This window comes from Prosopis cineraria, unplaced genomic scaffold (genome assembly GCF_029017545.1).
Source record: "Prosopis cineraria cultivar Desert tree isolate PC_DT_omini unplaced genomic scaffold, ASM2901754v1 PC8, whole genome shotgun sequence".
Taxonomy (NCBI): Eukaryota; Viridiplantae; Streptophyta; class Magnoliopsida; order Fabales; family Fabaceae; genus Prosopis; species Prosopis cineraria.
In genome coordinates this window covers 18726299-18749324 of record NW_026555339.1, presented here as the reverse complement: position 1 = coordinate 18749324, position 23026 = coordinate 18726299, and the positions used below count along the sequence as shown (strand labels likewise).

The following is a 23026-nucleotide window of genomic DNA, read 5'->3' as shown; positions in this document are numbered from 1 at the left end:
TACTTAACCACATTAACTCCATAATTAAGGCAATTAAGGTATTAACCCTCAAGGGATTACGGAAGTTGTAAAATTACATAAAAGAGAAGAATTTTGAAATCATATACAATAGGATCCCAAATTTCAATTTCAATCTTTATCACACACTTAAAATGTTTAAAATCAAAGTTTGAAAATAATGAGAAAGCTTGGAAACCAAATGGGACCCAAAACAAAGAGTTTTAAAACTCAAAACAGTGTTTTATGCAGAAATTGCAACATGTGTCGTGACTTAAGACATATACACAATGGCTTACTCATCTTTGTGTTATGCGCCACGGCATGAGGCACCATGCATTATGGCATTGCACAGATTTGAAGGCATCAACTGTTGTCTTTTAATAGCGATGGGAGCGAACTTTCAACGCGTCTCAAGTCTCCATCCGACGTCCGATTGAGGTGGTTTTATTGTTTATACAAAAATTTCTCCTAGCTCTAGCTAATGGCATAGCTTTACACTCAAATTCATTTTCAACAAAGAGTTGGACACCAAAACTCATTTTTACCACTTTTCACATAAAACACACAACTTTGATGTCTTAACTCAACCTCACGTTCCAAAACCCTATTCTGACCATTTGATCACACTCAATGGACTCAGCGGACTTGTGCAACACACCATACACAATTAGAAACACATATTTCTCAAAATCACTACTCAACCCCAATTTTCACAAAATACAAGGGGGAGGAAATTCATGTCCAAAACCATCATTTTCATTTCTATTCTTTCAAAATACACATGTTCCTACTTGCACAAGTATTTTGGTCCTATTCACAAGTTTACAACCAAAATTACTAACTTGGGGAACAAAATATGCAAGTTGTACACAAAGCTAATGCAAATAGTACAAAAATAATGACGTGTGATCCTAGTTGGTAATTATACAACATTAATACACAAAATAAAGTAAAGAGGCATGAAAGTAGGATTTCACCATAATCCTACGCCTCAAACTGTTTTTCCCCAACAATGATTCACTGAACTAGGCTCTGACAATATTGAAAATTGAGGGGTGAGTACAACCACTTAGTAACTAAGTTTCACCTAATCAGTACAGTTGTATATCAATTGTAAACATATGCAAATAGGAAAAAATACACAAACACAATACATATGATTGGTTTGGCCACGGTTCACAATACTAACAACCATATGACCAGACCCAAGGCACATATTCATATCCACAAAATATCAATGCGCATCCTGGGGTTGCAATAGTACCAACCATGTGCTCCTAACACTTATCGAACTACAATACTAATAATCATATGGCCGGATTCAAATACATGATTAAATGCTAACCTTATATCCTCTTGTTACCTCCGACATGAAACCAGTGACTATTATGTGGCTACATCCTTCACAAACCAACCCAGCCTTTCACTTGTAAGGAGCCATCAGCCAGGGTTAACTCACTCACTTATGTAATCTAGTTTTCCCTAATACTAACAACCATGGGATGTCGTACCCTTAATCTAGCCTTGTCATAAACATGTGGAGACTAGTTAGGTTTGAGTCTCTCATAGAACAAGTAGGACAGTCTGAATCAATCATGAGACAAGGGCTACCTCCCAATTCCAACGGTCGATACCAAGGCAAGTTCTTAATTCTAACAGTTACTACCAATACTATGTGGATTTAACCATATACTCCTATTCCTAGGCAAATTCCCGCTAATGATCATGCTATGCACGTATTTTACATATTTATGCATTCTAATCCACGATGCATCATATGAAATCATACCTCTAAATTCACAAACTCCATATACTCCACAAGTTAAAATCATATTTAGCAAGTTTGACAACATGCTAACAATTAAAACTATCAAACACAAATGGATGGCATGCATAGGGTTTTCCCATTTCAAAACCATTTCCCAAAACTCATCACATTGTTAAATTGCATCATTATTTAGAAATGTAAATCACATTTTCAAATCAACCATTTTAATAATAAATAATTAATATTCAACTATATAAATTAGGTTTCTCCCAATTACCTCAAACCTTTGAGAGATCAAAGGTTTACCTCTCATAATATCAAATTCCAAAGCTTCTCACTAGCTTAAATAGTGCTAAATTGAACCTCACTACATTCATAACACAAGGATACCATTATTATCTCATTTTTTTAGGATTTACCAATACCAAACTCCACATATCTATTCTATCAATCTTATAAATAACTATCCATTCATACCTAATGGGTTTACTAGGTTTCATTAATGCACATTATCATTAATAAATCCTTAAACCACCATTAATGGTCCACTAACACTTCCAAAAACCATATTAAATACAATTTTTGCATATTAATGGCTCTACCTAAAAAATTCTTGATAAAATCATCAAGGTAGGATTTATCTTCCACAAACAACTCTATTATATCTATTTTATCCAATATAATCAGACCTATAACTTTTATGGACTAAATTAACTTTTCAACTTAAACCCTAACTCAAACCTTCATAAATAAGGGAGAGAAAGTAAGAAAGAAAGCTAATTGTGCATACCTTAAGTGTTACGAAGCTTAAAATTGCCTTTAAAGGTCCTAAAGTGCATGCCCTAATAGAGCTTCAACGTGCTCTTCATTTTGTTTCTTCTTCTTTATTTTTCTCGTGTAGATACGAACTAGATATATATAATTTTTGGATGTACATTGCAGCGCATGGCATAGAAAGGCCCATTGCATTTGAATCCGTCTCTTGGCATTGTGACAGATTGACCGCACACTACAGCATGTGGCACAGAGGGCTTTACCTTACTTTTTCTCCCTTTTTCCTTACATGGGTAGCCCACCATTAATCTGACCCACTTTTAAGGCAAAAATCACAATTAATTACACCAGTTAGGCTCCTCTAACCATAAACCTTATTAACTCACTGATCACATCACACTTATTAGGTTAATTAATTTCACTTAATTTTCTCAAATTTTATAGTTAGACAATAACAGAGAAAACTCACAAGGAGATTCTAGAAGTAGCATTTCATCATCCACTGATAACCACCGTCATCCTCGACACCAACCATTCTATCCTAATGACATCAAGGTAGGCATTCCTAAATTCGAGGGAGGACCTCAGCCAAACGAGTTTATAGACTGGCTTCAAACTATTTAACGTGTGTTTGAATATAAGGAGATTCTATATGTATAGAAAGTCAAGATTGTTGCCCTCAAACTCAAGAAACATGGCTCTATTTAGTAGGAAAACATCAAGCGAAAGCGAGAATGTAAAGGGAAGTACAAGATTGAGACTTGGGAAAAAATGAGATACTAGCTCACTAAGAAATTTCTACAAGACCATTACCACCATTATAACTTTCTCTAGTTGTAAAATCTTTGATAGAGATCCTTGTCTGTAAAAGAGTATACCAGAGAATTTGAAAAACTCATGATGAAGTATGATATTTAGGAGAAGGATGAGTAAATAATAGCCCGATACCTTGCTGGCTTAAACACTAACATCAACCCGTAGGTCTAGCTTTAGTAGCATTGGACCTTGGATGAAGTAATTCATCTAGCCATTCGTGTTGAGAAGCAGATGCCTAAGAGATCATTTCTAGCCCTATTCCTCTAAGGGTTATTCAGATGCCTGCAAGGTAAAATTTTAGCAGACCAGCCCCTCAAACAAGTTGCAATCTAATTTATACACAAACCACCACCAAATGCTGCTAAGGAATTTGGCTTTAAAGCACCCAAATGCTTTAAATGCCAATGATTTGACCATATTGCGGTGGATTGCTTAACTCAAAGGGTTGTCACCGTTAGGGAAGAGTAAGAGTAAGTTCTCCTTATATAATAACCATTAACTCTAAAATCAAGGTAATCAAGGGTCAACGCAATAAGGCTTACCAAGTTTTTACAATATTACAAATGGAAGAAAATAAGTTTTTCTAAAATTTCAAATGGAGAAAACAAATTTAAACAATGTGAAATGGGATTCTAAGAAAATTTATCATTTAAAACTCTCCCATACACTTTCATTATATTCAAATCAAAGTTTCAAAACAATATGAAAGCCTGGGATTCAAATAAGACTTAAAACATTTGATTTAAGGCTCAAAACTCTCAAATATATTGAAAATGGCATGTGTGTCACGGCTAATTACCAATGCACCATGACTTGTAATTCTCTATGCCATGTGTCGTGATGCATTGCATGATATTTGACAGCAAACTTCTATTGTCATATGATAGCACTGGGAGTGAACTTTTAACACGTTCTAAATCTCCATCTGATATCTGATTGAGGTAATTTTAGTGTCTACATAGAGCTTCCTCCTAGCTCTAGCTAATGGTACAAGTTTCACGCTCAAATTCATTTTATATAAAGATGTGGATACTCAAACCTATTTTCACTCTTTTTCACAATAACCCAAAATAATGGTGTCCAAACTCACACGCATGTGCTAAAAGCTTACACCGACCACCTGACTATAATCAATGGACTATATAGGACTCATGCAACATACTATAACTATATAAATGCACACATAACACAAATTCACTACTTAACCTTAAATTTTATAAAACACAAGGGGGAGAAAAACTTTGCATCAACCATCCATTTTCATTTCAAAATATCCCAAAATACACATAACATGACTTGCACAAGTATTTTAGCCTATACAAGATCTATAACTAAAACTCACTAACTCAGGGCAAAAAATACACAAGTTATACACAATCACAATGGAAATAGCACCAAAATGGATGAACACGTCCTAATTAGAAATTCAACAACATAGATACACCTAAACAAAGCAAGGAGGCATACAAATAGGATTTATACTGAAATCCTAGGCCTCAGTATGTTTTTCTTGATCTAGATCCGATGAGCTAGGCCTTGAAAATATTAAAGATTGAGGGGTGAGTACAATCACTCAGTAATTAAATTTCACCTAATCTATATAGTTGCATATCAATTAGAAACTAATGCAAATGGAAATAACTTCCTAAATAATGCATATATGACAATTATAGCCACAGTTAATAACAATAACAACCATGTGACTAAGCATAAAACACATATCATCATCATATTAATAATTACACATAACTTGGGGTCGTAAAAATAACAACCATGAGCCCCTAACATAAGCTAGGCCATAATAACAACCATGATGCTGAACTAGATGTGTGATCAAATTTTAGATTTGTGTTCTCCTATTACCTTCGACATGAAACTAGTGGCTATTCATTGGCTACGTCCATCATGGACTAACCCAACCTTTTACTTATGAGGAGTTATCAAGCTAAGGTTAACTCGCTTACCTGTGTATCCTAGTTTCTCCCAATACTATGACTATAGGATATTATACCCTTAATCTAGCCTCCTCATGAACCGGTGAAGACTAGTTAGGTTCGAGTTCCTCATAAAACAAGTGAATTTCAAATCAACTATGAGACAAGGGCTAAATCTCAATTCCAATAATCACTGCTAAGGCAAGCTTTTGATTCTAATGATAAAGCAACCAATACCACGTGGGTTTACTAATCTACTCCTTTCCCTAAGTGAACTCCCACCAATGATCATGCTTTGCACAACTTACACATATTATGTAATTTAATCAACAATTCATCTCATATGAATTCACATATCTTCTCGCACATACTTATCACATTTAATATGTCAAACATCACATTTTCATCAATTTCAAATGTCATCAATCAAAATCATTAATCATAAATGTGTGACATGCATGAGATTTTTCACTCTAAAATTATTTCACAAGCTCATCACATTGCCAACATTGCATCAATAGTTTTCTAACATCAAATAAGTTTTAAATCATTAAATTTCAACAATTATCTAAGTAACATACAACTATACAAGTTATGTTTTCCTCAATTACCTCAAACCTTGGAGAGGTCAAAGATTTATCCCTTATAATAACCACTTCCAAAGCTTCTTTCTAAGCTTGAATAGTGCCAAGACAATAGTTTACAATTTGTTTCACAAGGATAACATCATCATCCCATTCTTGAGCAATTTACCAATATTAAACTCCACATTCTCCATTTTATCAACCTCATAAATTCACTACCCATCATACCTAATAGGTTTACTAGGTTATATTGACCTACATTATCATTAATGAGTTATTAAACCACCATTAATGATCATTAAACACTCCCAACAACCTTATAAATGCTAAATTTAGGATATTTATGGCTCCCCCAACTAACCATTTATAAAATCATTAATGTAGGGTTTAAATACTCTAAACTACTCCCATTATATTCATTTTAATCAATGGGTTTAGACTCATAACTCATGGATTAAAAATTACTCTCCCAACTCAAACCATAACTCAATTCTTCACAAAATGGAAGGAAAGGTGAAGAGATAAGATTAGTAATCTTACCTTAGGTGTTGGGAAGCTTTAAAATATCACCAATGGTCTTAATGTATGTGTCCTATAAAGCCAAGTCATTCTTTTTGACAACTCTTCTCCTCTTCTATTTTTGCACATAGACACGAATCGGTAAATGTAAATTTTTAGCTATGCGCTACAATGCACGTAGCCTTCTTCCATGGTGCATGGTATAAAAAGCTTCAGTTTACACTAATTTTCCTCTATGCGCCATAGCAGATCATCTACACATCACAACATATGGCATAGAGGACTTTTCTTCACTTTTCCTTTCACTTTTAATGGCCTAGCTTTACTTTAGACCCACATTTAGGGTTGAAATTATAATCAAATACACTTATTAGACCCCTCTAGCCACACATCTAATCAATTTACTAATTATGCTCATTAACTTAATTAATTGAGTTTTAGATTTTCTAGATATTACAACAAGTGTTTGAAGCACTTAAGAAAATAAGGAGGAGATTAAGTCTTATGAAATTGATCTAGTATATGATGAAGAAGTTATGCCTACAAATCAAGGTGAAACATTGGTGATTAGACAAAGTCTGCATATAATTGTAGTTAAGGAAGAACCTTGGCTACAACACAACATTTTTCACATTCATTGCACAACCTAAAAAAAAGTTTATAATGTCATCATTAATAATGAAAGCTATAAAAATGTTATGTCTAACTACATGGTGGAGAAATTGAAGTTGCCAATGTAAGACCATCCACATCCTTACAAGCTTCACTAGCTTGATAAGGAGAAATGGAGTAAAAGTTTTTAAACAATGCCTTGTGAATTTTTCTATTAGGAATAGGTATTGTGATGAAGTTTTGTGTGATGTTGTTTCCATGGATGCATGCCACATTCTTTTGGGGAGACCATGGCAATATGATCGACATGCTATGTATGTGTAACGGGAGTACAAATACTGATTCTTTCATGAAAGATGGTGTTAAGTTCATATTAATGCCTCTATCACTCAATAAGATTAGCCAATCTTTAAGGGAATCTAAGCTATTGGTGTCTTTGATGACCAAGGAGGAGTTCAAGGTGCCAAAGTCTAAAACCGAAATGATGATTCTCATTATAGTGCTTAAGGTAAACAATAAGTCTACCAATCCTCCAGGAGTCATGCCTTTATCGTCTAAATTTTCATATGTGATGTCTGATGAGATAGCACTAGGGTTGCCACCTATGCAAGACATACAGTATGTTATTGGCCTTATTTTAGGAGAATTTATTCCTAAGAAGCCTACTTACAGAATGAGTCCCTAGGAACATGCCAAAGTCTAATGGCAAGTTGTAGAGATGTTGAAAAAATGGTTAGTTTGAGAAAGTGTAAGCTCTTGTAATATACCTGTTGGAGAATGTGCATTGATTGCCAAGCTGTTAACAAGATCACTATCAAGTATCAGCTTCTGATATCTTGGCTCGATGATATGTTAGACCAATTGCATGGTGCCACTATCTTTTCCAAATTGACCTTCGTAGTGGATACCACCGAATCAGAATTCTGCTAGGAGATGAGTGGAAGACTGCTTTTAAGATCAAAGATGGCTTGTATGAGTGGAATATGATACCTTTTTGGGTTGACAAATGCCCCTAGCACGTTTATACACTTGATAAATCAGGTATTGAGACCCTTTATTAGCAAATTTGTTATTTTTTTACTTTGACGACATTCTTATTTACAATAAGAGTCAAGATGAACACTTAGGGTACTTACGGTAAGTCTTGTAAGCCTTGTGAAAATAGAAGCTTTATGCTAATCCCAAGAAGTGCACCTTTTTTACCAGTGAAGTTATATTCTTAGGTTATATCATTACTATAGAGGGTGTTTAAGTTAATCCAATCAAAGTTGTAGCCATTAATAACTAGCCAATTCCTAGATCTATTCAGGAGGTTTGAAGCTTCTATGAATTAGCTTTTTTTCTATAGGAGGTTCATATGTAATTTTAACTCTATTGTTGCACCACTTATAAATTATACCAAAGGAGATAAATTTTGGTGGACAGAGCAAGCTCAAAAAAGTTTTAAGAAGCTTAAGAAAAAGTTAATTTATGCTCTTGTCCTACCTCTTCCTAATTTTGATCAAGTATTTAAAGTTAGTTGTGATGCTTAGGCATTCTACCTATGACAAAGAATTTTATGCCATTGTCCGAGCTCTTTACATTAGAGTTACTATCTCCTGAACAAAGAGTTTATACTCTTTTCTAATCATAAGGCCTTTAAGTATTTGAATTCTCAGTAAAAGATCAGCCGTAAGCATACTTATTGGATTGAACTCTTATGATCTTATCCATTCCTTATTAAGCATAAGGCTGGAACTTTAAGTTACATAGTTAGTGTGCTTAGTCGTTGACATGTGTTGCTCACAACAATGCAGGCTAAAGTTGTTAGGTTTGAACTTGTCAAAGAGCTAGACCAAGATGATCCTGATTTTTGAAGAGTGTAGGAAGCAAATATAAATCAATCTTTTCATTAATTTTACAGACATGATGGGTTTTTATTTAGAGGCAAAACACTATGCATTCCACGATGTTCCTTGAAAGAAGCCATAATTTAAGAAGCTCATGATAGAAGACTAGCTGGTCAATTCGGTAGAGACAAAATAGTTGATCTAGTCAAAGATAATTCTATTAGCTGAGGCTTGAAGGAGATGTCAGTTATCATATATAAAGATGTATGTCATTTGCTAAGGCCAAGAGTCAAAACATGGGATTATACATGCTGCTGCCAGTTCCAAAAGCACCATTGGAAGATGTGAGCATGGATTTTATTCTTAGTTTACCATGGACTCAGAGATATAAAGATTCCATCATAGTAGTCGTGGATCAATTCTCAAACATAACCTTCATTCCATGCCAAAAGACAAATGATGCCATTCAAGTAGTAGGTTTGTACTTTAAAGAGATTGTTCATCTCCATAGCATTCCCAATACCATCACCTCTAATTGTGATATTAAGTTTCTTAGCCACTTTTGGAGGACATGGAAAAAGGTGGCGATTAAAATCTAGTTTAGTTGTGCTAGTAATCCCTAGACAATTGGTAAAACTGAAGTTGTAAATAAGATTTGTGGTAATCTTCTTCACAGTTTCATGGGAAAGAATTTGAAGCAGTGGGATCTCATTCTTGCCTAAGTTAAATTTTCCTACAATAACTCTATTAACCAAACAACTAGGAAGTTCCCCTTTATAGTTGTTTACGGTGCTTATCCTCTTAGTCCACTAGACTTGACGCTGTTACTTGTCAAGCAACAATATAGTTCTGATGCTGATTAAAGGGCTAAGGAAATCAAGAAGTTGCGTGAACAACTTCGTGAATGAATATAGAAGAACTTGAGATATAAAACTCAACGTGACAAGCATTGAAAATATCAAACTTTTAATGTGGGAGACTTAGTTTGGATACATATGAGAAAGGAATGTTGTCCTAAACAACCATACACTAAGCTATCCCCAAGAGGTGATGGTCTATTCAAGAATGTGTAAAATATTAATAATAATGCTTATAAGGTGGAAATTCCTGGTTCTTATGAAGTGTTTACCACCTTCAATGTTGCTGATTAATCTCTTTACATTGATGATAATGTTGAACTTGACTTAAGGGTGAGTTCCATGAAACTTGAGGAAGATGAAATGGAATGACAATAGTGAAGGGAAGATAAATAAAATGTGTTCATTCACATCCATTGCAACACTACCATTAATGCAAATAAAATGCATTTGTAGTTTACTATTTATTTCCCTATTTTTAGTGTAAGACTTAGAGCAGTATAAATAGGACCTTGTTTTTCTTGTATTGACATATAAGATTGAAGCAATAAACTAGAGTATCTTTTTCATTTAGTTTTTGAACCAATATATATATATATATTCTTTTCATCAACTGATTGCTCTTAATCTTCTTGATATGGGGTGACTTTTCCTATCTTCCATAGCTAATAATTCTATTTCCTAGTTGCCATTATTATTTTTATTGTTGGTGTTGCTATTACTACTGAAAAACAATCTAGTATTGATATTATTGAGTTGGATATATACCTAAAAACACCCAAACTTAAAGCCCTGAAGGGAAACAAACTATGTTTTATTAAAATAAAATATTAAGTCAATTATACAATATGTCTAGGTCTTACCAACTAAAGTTAGCAAACTATTGATGTAGTTTCTTTAGGGCATTATTTATATCAATATGCTTTTCCCTTGATCACCAAATTTAAAAATCATGACAACTTGAATTTGCTCTTATAGTAGCTAGGTTGTCATTTTCTTTGGATATACAAAATAACCCTTGATTATTCATTTCCTCTATTTAGGCTAGAGACAAAACTCATTGAAGAAATTACTAAAGAAATATGGGCAAAGCTACAACCTAAATTACCATATTGTTTCCATGATGAGCTTGTTGGCATTAACTCCAGGATAGAAGAAGTGAATACACTTTTAAGAATTGGATTGGTTGATATTCACTTAATAGGAATATGGGGTATGAGTGGTATAGGAAAAACAACTCTTGCAAGAATTATTTATGAGAAAATACGTCACCAGTTTGACATTAGTTGTTTTATTACTAATGTAAAAGAAAGCTATGTGACTAATGGTTTTGTTGGCTTGCAAAGAAAACTTCTTTCCAAGCTCAAGATAAGAGACTTAGAAGTTGATGATGCATATGAAGGAAAGAATCTGATAAGAAACTTGTTCTGCAATAGGAAACTTCTAGTTGTGTTGGATGATGTAAGCGAAATAAGCCAACTAGAGAACCTTTCAATAAAGAAAGCATGGTTGGGTTCTGGAAGTAGGGTTATTGTGACAACTAGAAATATGCAAGTACTAATGGTGCATGGAGAATTTGAAACGTACAAGGCTAAATTATTAAATGATGATGAATCTTTTCAACTTCTTTGCAAGAGGGCTTTTAAAAGGGATAGACCTAAAGAAAATTTTTTCAAGTTATGTAAAAGTGTCATCCACTATGCTGAAGGTCTTCCTTTAACTCTTGAAGTCTTAGGTTCTTACTTTTGTGGAAGAAGTGAACTTGAATGGAATGTAGGTTTGGAGAAAATTAAAAAGTTTCCACCAAGAAATATTCTAAAGAGACTTAGAATAAGCTATGATGCATTAGGTGATGTGGAAAAGAAAATATTTTTGGACATTGCATGTTTTTTCAAGGGAATGCTCAAAGATCAAGTTATGCAAATATTTGAAATATGTGGCCTTTATCCATTACTTGCAATAAGAGAACTTGTGGAAAAATGCTTGATAGTTGAATACTATTCTGATTATGGTACTTGTTGTTTGGGTATGCATGATATCCTTCAAGAAATGGGTAAAATTATTGTTTTAGAGCAATCACCCAATGATGCTGGAAAAAGAAGCAGGCTATGGTTAGTAGAAGATATTGATCACATGATGAGAAATAACAAAGTAAGTAGCTTATATATGTTCTGGAGTTGCATTAAAATTTTCTATTGTGTAATTGCTGAATTTGTATTGATCGTTATTCCTTATCCTTATTTATTTGTTTGTTTATTTTTTTTTAGGGTTCTGATATGGTGGAAGTTATACATCTTCAATCAACTATGCCATATGAGGTAAATTGGGATCCCAATGTGTTCTCTCTGATGTATAATCTTAGAATATTGATCATATCATGTGATGTGCACCTTCCTTATGGTCTCAAATGCCTTCCTAGTTCTTTAAAAATTCTAGAATGGAAAACATATCCTTTGAGTTCTCTTCCATCTGGTGCTTACTTAACTCAGCTTGAAATCCTTAAAATGCATCACGGCAAGATTTTACAACTTTGGGAGATAAAACATGTAAGAAAATTTTCTTAATGCCACATAAATAAGCTTAATATTGTTATTAGTTTTTTCAATGCTAAACATTGTACACTTGTCTTGTTTTAAGCAGATGTTAGAAAAGTTGAAGTTCATTGATCTAAGTTATTCTGAAGATTTCAGTAGAACTCCTAATTTTTTGATGCTTCCTAACCTTGAGGAACTAGTTCTTGAAGGTTGCATAAAACTTGTTGAGGTTCACCCATCACTTGGACAACTTAAGAAACTTGTTGTACTTAACTTGAAAGATTGCAAGAATCTTAAGGCTCTTCCACTTAGAATGGAAATGGATTCATTGAATAAATTGATCATTTCTGGTTGCTCAAAAGTTAAAAAGCTTCCTGAGTTTGGGGAAAATATGACCAACTTGTTTATCCTTGATCTCAAAAATTGCAAAAACCTTATTTGTCTTCCAAGGTCTACTTGTAACCTAAAATCTCTCAAAATTCTCAATATTTTAGGTTGCTCAAAATTTTCTACATTGCCACAAAATCTGAATGAAAATAAGTTCCTAGAGGAGCTTGATTTGAGTGGAACTGCTATCAAAGATGTACCTTCATCCATCATTGGCCTACTAAATTTGAAGTCACTATATTTGAAAGGATGTAAAGGTCTAAGTTTAAGATCCAACACATTGGTAAGGAGCTTGTTTTTCCCAATTCAAAAGATATTTGGGTATGATAATGAAGCTCCCCCAAGATTGGTGTTTCCTTCTTTCATCTCAAGTATAGTGTCATTAAAGGAATTGTATTTAGATAACTGCAATTTGAAAGTTGGATCAATTCCAAATGACCTTGGTCGTTTATCATCACTAGAGTTACTTAGTCTAAGTAGAAATGACTTAAGCAATGAACCTGCTTATAACTGGGTACTTTCATCTTTATTCTCATGTCTTTCCTCATTGAAGACTTTACACATGTGTAACTGTAATCTCAACGATGGGTCAATTCCTAAAGATCTTAGTTTCTCACCATCATTGACTACACTTGGTCTATTGGGAAACAATTTCACACGTCTACCTGCTGGTTGTATCTCTAATCTTTTGCATCTTCATACTCTTCATTTAAGTCACTGCCCAAGGCTTAAATTTTTGCCAGACCTTCCACCAAATTTACAACGTATAGATACAGTTGCTTGTCATTCATTACAACCATTATCATTTCCAGAGATGCTACTGAAGTGCATTGCATTTGCAAATGCTTCTATGGCATATTTTCCACAAAGTCGTGTATACAACTTAGAATTGGCTATCTGGTGGATTCTAGGGAATGAGATCCCATCATGGTTCCACAATCAAGACTTCCAAATTCTTGATAAAATTGTTGGGTTTCAAGATAACCATGTAGTTCGAATTTTTGAGCAAACTTGTCATGATGATGAGAATGGAAATTTTATAGATGCTGATTCCATTGTTTCAATAGAAGTAGATATCACTCATTTTCATGATTCAAGTAAAAGTTGGGGAATTTCTCTTTGTGTTGTTCTTCAAGATATAGACCTTGATGATGTCTACCATCTTGACCTTTTGATGACTTGTAAAGCATCAGGGGATGAATTCTTTAAAAAAGAGATAGGATGGGGTGTTAAATTTGAAGGCCATTCCAATCAAATGTTGACCATGTATTTGCCCTTAAGCAATTTTACAGTTAGTTCCAGCAAGGTTGAATTCATATTTTATACTAAAAAAATCCTACGTGCTAACATGGAAAAAGAATTGGATGTGAAAGTTGATGGAGGAGGTCATGGTAAGTTTTTAATAAGCAAGTGTGGTTGGCGTGTGACATGCAAGGAAGATGTGCAAGAATGGCTCAAAACAATCCAACAATGCAGCACTAGTGATATCAATGAAATCTTTTCTCAAAATTCTGGTCATGGAAAGAGATACCGTGAAGGGAAAGATCTGCGAGAAGAAATCATTATCAATGATGAAGAAATAGAAACATATTTAGCTCAACGGAGAAAGCTTAATTGGTTTTCAGGATAGGTAGATCACTATCTAAGCCCTTTATTTTCTTCTCACTCTAAAACTTATATTATTTAGTGAAGATAAAATGCATGCATGCGCATATAAAATGATGGATTCTTTGTTCAACTTCTAAGCACAAGTTACAGATAGCAAGCAGAAAGAAAGATATAGATATGGATAATTTAATTCAATGACACTTTTGATTATATTTTCATTTGTGTTCTTTTACAGCATTTTAGTGTTCATTAGTTGTGTTTCTCAATTTTGTGTTAATCTGTTCTTGTAAACTCTCAATGTTTCATTTGTTTGATTATTTATTTCATGAAGTCATGAAAATATATAAATAGGTATTGTTTGGGATGGTATATCAGTGTATCAAATATGATTAGTCATAAGCATTAAGAAAAATATAATTTGACTAGAAGTTTCCTTAGGAAAAATAATGATCAACTCAAATGATTAGAAGCATGGCTTTTTTCACTTTGTTTTTTCCCCTAGTTTCAGTTTCGTTAGTGTCGTGCAATCCATGTCACCTGGTAGGATGATGTTTGTTGTTGTTGTTAGGTTTCATTGGTCAGAGATTATTGTTTTGTCTTGTACATTACTTGATTTCCTTGCGTCTTGTTGCAAAGTTGATGAATGCTAATTTGAATGATGAAGTTATCAAAGGAACTTGTTTGCAAAGTGAAGTACATAGATTGATCCTTTTCCATAAGTTCTTTACAAGTTTTCTTATTAGAAATGATCTAATTTCTTAGAGAAACTTTTAGGATGAAATATGAAAGAAAATTATTGACTCCAACCCAAGACCACTGATTACTTTATTTTTATGCAACCTATTTCTTGGGGATTAATTGGAATTCTGTGGAATTCTTTTTGCAAGGGTTGGGCTTGTCTTGGTATATACTCTATAGATTTTAACATATTTAATATGTTAACTTTTGTAGTCTTGAAGCTCTGAAGATGCTGAATGATGTAGACTAGATGAGAGAAGGTTAGGAAAAAGATGACATGGAAGAATAATGAATGGTGACACCACTTTACTTAATCTTATTTCTCTGTAGAAACTAAAATGTCTACAGCTATCAAGTTGTGGTTATGTATATATAATATAACAATATTGATATGAATAGGCATGAACCTATACAAGACAATAACTGTTTGTAAGTAGGGGAAGCAAGACCAGCAAAATCTCATGGCCAAAGTTGAACCTTACTTTCAAGTCTCTCTACATCCTTATGTACATATAACTAGTGATACAACTTCAAAAGTGCTAACATAGGGACGAATTTTGCAGTATTCATTATTGAATTTCATTCGCCTGCAAGTTAGAACTATTAAAATGTGTGAATTTAGGAATCCTAAATATGGGGAACGATGTTGTCAAGTGGGCTGTCGCTTCACCAGGAAAAGGTATATGGAAACAAAAGAAACTTCTTAGCATATGGTTATCTACTCCTCCCCTGTTTTTCATATTCTTAAAACCAAAAAGAAAAAAACAGGAAACTTAATTGTGTGAAGTCACTATAAGTGTAAAATTACAAATTTGTTGGTAATTGGTTTTCTATATATAATTCTATGGATTGAAAATGTTACAACTTTAGTTGATATGGTTGATGATGTGTAGGGTGTAGCACTGCCAAATGGTTCCAAAAGTGAAATACTTGATAATAATAAGAGGGGCTAACATATTTAATAATCAGATTTTATAATTCAGGCCAAATGGATTCCAAAGATGCAAAGAGCTTTATATTTTTTATTGATGATTACTAAAGTTTAATTGACAATATAATTTCAAGGAATATTATATTTTAAATTGAATTGTCAAAAGGCAAAATGCCTTTAAAGATAGTTGTAAACAGTTAAATTTTAAGGAATAATAATAATATATTTGAAATTCAATCTCTTAGATGAAGCATAGGTACTTTTCAAAAAAAAAATGCCTGAAAGAAATGTTTCAGGATGACTATGATATCCTCTTACTCTAATTCTGAATTTCTTTTTGTGTCATCCTACAATAATCTTATGGTTTAGGACTTAATTTTTGATGTGGTTTGGTTTATGTCTGGGCTGTGTGGCAACTTGAACTTTTGACATTAAATCAGATTGTTTGACTTGGATTGGTTCCCCATCTTTTGATATCCTTTAAGTGTATGGAATCAATGTGGTGAGATTGGATTGGCCATTTGATTATGATTTTATATTTGGAGATTGGACTCTAATATGTGGATTTTGGGCTATGTTTGGTATTGGTTATATTTCTTGGAAGAACTTTTATTGTTGTTGAGATAATGGTTGTTCTTTTAAGGCAAATGGTTTGTGATTAAATTGGTTTGGTTTGATTCTCGAATTGTGTTGTGCCCTTTTTAACAAAAAAGATTTTGGTAACTTAGGGCACTTATTACATTAGCAGGCACGGACCTGCTTGGTGGTTCATAAGGGTAAGTGCCCCCACAATATAAAAAATAAAAAAAATACAAAATGACCCAAAACATTTTCTATGGCCCCCTCGAAAATTTTTAATTGCCCCATCCCAAAAAGAAAAAATTCATGTGTCCTCTTAAAAGTCTCGCAAATCCTTAAAAAATTTAATTAACTCAGATATAATCTATATGTTGTAATAGAGTGGAGGAACTGATAATTTAAAAAGTTAATTTCTTTATTTGTTCAAATACAAAATTCCTCTATAGCACAAGAGACAAATATATTTTATTTATATCTAGACAATTTTATTTAATACATCATTATAATGTTACTTCCCCTGTTAAAAAATATAAGACATTTTTAATTAAATTTTACCTCTAATAAAGTAATTACTTACTTTCAAACTAACCATATCTTTTCATATTTATCCTTATTAAACACTCTATAATAAATATAAAGTCACTATTAATAAGAGCATTTTTTTTTTAAAAAGCAATGATTATACCTCAAAAGACTAAAAATGTCTTACATTTTTTAACATCAAAATCCTCAAAAAATGCCTTACATGTTTGAAGGGGGAATATTTTTTATGCCTTATTCTTTGGTAATTAATTTTAACAAATTTTTACCTCTAATGTAATTTAATGTTCAAACTGATATTTTTAAGAATAATTAATATTTATTTTAAGTAAAAATTTTCCCCACACTATTTAATTCCATCACTATGTATTAGCATACATGCATATTTATGGTTTTATAATATGACTAATTGGCATTATTCATCATATAATCCAATTTAAAAGTGATATAGAATATGATTGATAGTATAACATTAAAAAAATGTTGATCCAATGATTGACAATATAATTATATTGGAATTAATATTGTCATAATGAAATTTGGATGGATGATGTGACATGATTATTGGCCATGATGGATTTGGTTATGATATAATAGGATTGGAATGAATATTATATGAGCTGTGAATTTTTATCCAACTACGCTCCACCAAGTATAGTGGTGCAGGGACATTTGTCGTCCCATCAATTATGACCATGATGATGCGATAGGGTGTAAAGTTGCGATCGTGCTCGTTATTGAGAGGTCATAATGATCGTGCCTAACAAGGATGCTAGCATTCTTAAGAAAATTTATTTCAAGCTTTATTACTCCCTTTGAATGTGAAATTGTTTTAGCATTCTTTTAAAGGAGTTTCATAATTGGATTTAACTTAATCATTTAACTATTCTTTCATATTTTGTTTTAATTTAAAAAATTTTAAAATACAAAAAATTTGATAAATATTTAATTCACTATTCTTTTGGGTGTGTTGCTATTTCTAACACTATTTCCCTTGAGAAAACTTTAGCTCTTTGTTTAGATGAGGAGAAAAATATGGAGAAAAGATAATTAGGAAAGAAAACTCCCAAAAATAGTAAAAAAAATTATTTCTTAGAAATTTCTCCTTTTAATTTTCATTCTTTCTTATTTTCTTTCTACTTTTCTCTCCATCTACACCAGGCATAAGGTTAAACTAATCCAATTTCTATCAAATTCCTATCAATATCAAACTCAATTAATCCTTTATAACTCAAATTATTCCTCAACCCTCTATGTTACATAAATTTCCAAATCGAAGTTTTGGTATCTGACGTCCAATTTCTCCAAGTCACAAATTTCAAACCTAGCCAACATTCTAAACCATTTTAAATTCACATTCAACCTCCAGTAAATAATCCTAATCCATTTAATAATAACTTAATTAGCACTAAAGTCATTATACCTCCAAAGCATTCAAACCATAACTTCCAAATCCTCAAATCAATCATCCAATGAAATTTCCATTATTTAAAACTTAAAAACTAGGGTAGATTAACCCTTCTAAGTCATCAAACAACCATTTAACTAGTAGGAAAACACCTAAATTTGAAATCCATATGAACCCTAGAATTTCATATCCCCAAATCTGAAGATTTTGTAGCTTAATGGTTAGAAAAGAGAGCTAGATCACTTTGTAGTTAAGGACCTACAAATTGCTCCCCAAGCTTTGAAATCTTGATACCCTAGCAATGTACAATCTTTCCTCTTGCTTTCTCTTTGTTCTCTTCTATTTTTTGTCTTTTTTTTTTTGCTCTTTAAAACTATTTTTTGGTGTTATGGCAGAAAGACCATTTCATTTTGTGTCCGTTGGCAACATGCGTGCAAGAGTTTACTCATCAAAACTATATTATGTTCATGGGTCGTTACAAATACAACATTCCATATCTGGGCAAATGTGGGCAGAGAGTGTAATAACCTTCATCATTATCCATACTAAACTCAACTAACAAAATTAATTCAAACAACAAATGTAAGAAACAACCTTGGTTAAGAAAAGGTTTGGTAATTTACTTTGATAGCAGTTAAAACAATGAGAAACTAAAACAATTATTAAAAGAAATAAAAAAATTTACAAGTCAAGGCCCTTGAAAGGTATTAGGTAATTAGAGTATAAATTACTGTAAAAATATGGAACTAGGTTGATAATTAAAAATAGGTTAAAGAGGGCAAAAGGTCATTTTCAACTAATTGGCATACTCGCTACATGTAGAAGCACAGAAACTACTCGTCATGGCCCACGATATATTCCACCTCAGCTAACCCCAAGCAACACATCTATCACAACCAAATGTTTGTTTTTTGCGACTTGTGGCAAAGAGGCCGCAGCTAACAACATGTCCCATCGAGGCGCACTTAACAACACAACATTAGTTTTGATAGCACAAAATACCTAACTTTTAGATCAGGCATTTAATTGAGGTGATCCAAGTATCCTCATATAAATAACTAAGCACCCTAACTAGTGACTTTGATTCCACCTCAATCTAGTTCCAAACAAGGATCCCAGACACTCTAGGGCTAGCAACATTAATTGTCAAGAATAATCATCACATCCACCAAGTGTCTCCCTTATACAAGCCACTAACCTTGACCATTCAACAATCATAATTCATACTCCAACATCACATACATAATTATAATACCTTTTAAAGTAATTTAATCATCAACTCAACATGCACACATTTGCATGGTGGGCCTTTTTCCAAAACATAAAGGATCAACAGCCAAAAATGCCCAAGTCAAACACAAAAGGTCGCATACAAAAGATAAACAATCCACATATGCCATAAAATCTCTAGGGTTGGCAAGATAATTATTTCATTACACTAAAAGGTAACTAGAACTTTTACAAACAGCAAAACTTTAGCTCTTGGCCTCAAAAGCTTTCCCTTTTCCTTTCATCTTATTATCTCCCCTGGAGAAGTTTAACAAATAGGAGTGAGATTTTGCAATCTTAATAACTCAATTAGTTCATCCTAGAATGACTAATTTTTCCTTTCTATCATTCCTTTTTCAATGAAATTCTTGGACATTCCATGTTTCCACATAATTTTTTAAATACTCTGTCTTTATAAAAATATTCTCTTTAATCTTTAATGATATTAGGATTCCAATTCCAACTTGTCGTAATAACCCCAAAAATTTTAGTGAGAATTAAAATTTATGATAAGATATTATAAGGGTATTTATATTAATATAAGAGTATTTATATTAATTTCAAGATAAATTTATTAAGAGGAACTGTGGTTAAATCCATGGGGTGATAGTGGAGCAATTTTATTTTATGATTCAGCATTGGGAAAATTACTAAAATGCCCCCATCCCCACAAAATAAAGGGAGGAGAAGAAAGAAAGAAAGAAAACACATAGCATTGTCGACTTGTTCTTTTGTTTTCCCTTGTTCTGGAGCTAAACAAGAGAGAGCGAGCCAAAACCTTACTCGGCTAATCCTCATCCCTTCTGTCGTCGGTGTGTTTGAGTGGGTGAGTGAGAAATTTTCTGATCACCACTACTGGGAGTACCAGTGTCGTCGGACCTTCTCCATTTTTCCCCCATTTTCGTGCACGTGCCTGCAACTCTAAGAGAGAGAGGGGGAGGGAGGGAGGGAGGGAGAGGGAGAGAACACCTGATTAAACCAGTTTTAGACCTTCACTCTTCATTTTCCCTCTCTCATCACTGTCTTCCTCTTCTCATCGCCGGTGAGGGTGTGCACAGAGGAGCCGAGTTTGCTGTTGCCGGAGGCAACCACCAGATTCTTATTTCTCTTTCTTCATCCCATATTGTATCGTCTGAGTTTCTACCCCTGTTCCACTTTGTCTTGTTCTGGTTTGAGTCTTGAAGCTTTGGTTTTATCTTCTTGTTCTTCCCTACTGCATGGTGTGCACATGTTTGATTCTCTATTTTTTTTTCTTCTCCTTTCTGTTCGAGCTTTTGTGTGTGAGTAAGAGAGAGAACGGGATTCTAAGTAAGCTAAAAATTGAGGATTTGAGGGAATTATACTTCAACTCCTCAAGCATATTTGGTTGCTACACGAGAAGAATAATTGGTTATGTTCTGTTTTCATGGCATTTAACTTGATTTTGGAGTAGGAAAGAGTTTAATAAGCATAGTAAATTTGTATATATGTTTGGAAATTGCTGTGTAAGAAATTTAAAGAGTAAGATAGTTGTTGTATAGTTTGGTTTTGAATGCACATGAGGTGTTTTGATAAAATGTTTGATAGGAGAACTTTAGGCTATAATGGCATATAAATGTGTTAAATGGGCTATTGTTGGTTAAATTAGCATGGTATCCCATTGCACAGTGTATTTTTGTAACATAAAATAAAATTAGTTTTTAATATTAATTAATACAAATGAAAAATATTTACATAAAATAAATTTCAACATTAATTAATAAGATGAGTTTAGAACTATAAAAATAAAGACTAAAGAATTTATAATGAATTCTCAAATGCCCAAAATTATGGTGGCCTTCCTCTCTCTATCTTTTATCTCTTTTCTTTGACTTATCCACATATCTTTTTTGCTTTGTTTTGTTTTCACTCTCGTAGGGAAGCCATCACAGTCGATCAAGTCCAATACCCCATAATTGTTGAGATATCTTCTTTCTAAACCACAATATAATTTATTATTTTTATTGTGCTGATATTGCAATTTTGCATTATTTTTCCTTTATAATTTGTATGTCTATCTAATAATTGGATAGTTTGTAATGTTTTTCTCATATATAATCCATGAAAAAATTAATATTATAAGAGTTTAAAATTATACATCTGACTTGATATTGCAAATTACCACTATAAAAATTTCTAGAGGTCTTATTTACAAAGGGAATTTTGCTAAAATTCCTATTAATGTATTCAAATTATTAATTTAAGAGTTTCTCCTACCAAGTTTTAAGGGACATGGGATATGTGCATATTCCGTGCTATTCACATGCAAAACCGGAGCCAAGGATCATTTCCTCAAGCTTAACACGGACAATCATTAGCCCATGCTCATTAGACCACGGTTAAAGGGTATTGGTTTGGGGGGGTGTTAAGTACTAAGCTCACCAATGCTCTAACCATGGTCACCATCACCACCAATGCCCTATTAATTCAAGAATATAGTATGGAAGGCAAGTCTATGGGAAATTCACAGCTAGATTTTCAAGAATGAGAAATCTGAAACCACTATAAGTCTTTAGAAAGATAAAATAAAAGGAGCGAAAACACTCTAACTCTATAGCAGCAGCAGTCAACAGTGATTAGTAAGGCATTGCCATAGGAAGCTGCCACAAAGTCACCTAGAAAGCAAAAAATTATATTATATTACGAACTATCAGACAAACATTTGCTCAGCATTTTAGCATAAAGTTTGTTCGGAAGGCTAGGTTAAATCATATGAACCATAGAAATGTAAGCATCACCTTGAACTCATGATTTGGCATAGAAGGATCCAATTAGAACATGTTACAAGCAATTGCACAGCAAGTCCAGGACTTTGTGCAATAGCACACTCGAGATTAAGTTTCGGCACCCGTTCAGGTTAAATCATACTAGAATATTGAACTTAAAAAGATATTAACACTATACGAAGATCATCACGAAACTGTTTCCTCCTAATCACAATTCAATCAAGATGAATGAAGAAGGGGACGATATACCTGCTACAACCAAAATCTACAAAAGACCATGAGCTAAATTCCCAATTCAGACCACCTTTACTTCCTCGTCCTTCTTACTTCAGCTACAATTTGTAACGGAAATAGGGAATCAAAATAAGTATGCGAAAACTCAGAATCTTACCTTGGAAGCTAACTCCAAGCCTCTCTGATCTCTTCTCCCGGCTTCGTTCTAGCTTCTTCAGAGTGGTCTCAAACTTGCTGCTTCTCCCGTTTCGTAAAAAAAAATTTAAGTTAAATCAGACTTCGGCCCATCTGTTGCTAGATTGGGCTCTATAATACTCCTGAAATAAGAAATATATTTTCAATGTCCGGACCTGGTGGTGAA

General features: G+C 33.2%; 1 protein-coding gene across 3 annotated transcripts in view; it reads left to right on the top strand.

Moving 5' to 3' along the window:
* Window positions 1-15871, top strand: part of LOC129317014 (disease resistance protein RUN1-like) — a 31840-nt gene extending 15969 nt beyond the window's left edge. Inside the window, exons 2-5 of one of the 3 annotated variants that reach the window (XM_054961317.1) lie at window positions 10737-11844; window positions 11961-12011; window positions 14050-14244; window positions 15174-15871. In XM_054961317.1, coding sequence (XP_054817292.1) covers window positions 10737-11844; window positions 11961-12011; window positions 14050-14244 — 1354 coding nt within the window. In that variant the 3' untranslated portion in view covers window positions 15174-15871. Of the gene's footprint in view, window positions 1-10736; window positions 11845-11960; window positions 12012-12038; window positions 14245-15173 lie in introns of those variants that run through there. The other 2 variants (XM_054961318.1, XM_054961316.1) reach the window with 2 other exon arrangements.
* The last annotated feature ends 7155 nt before the right edge of the window (window positions 15872-23026 follow it).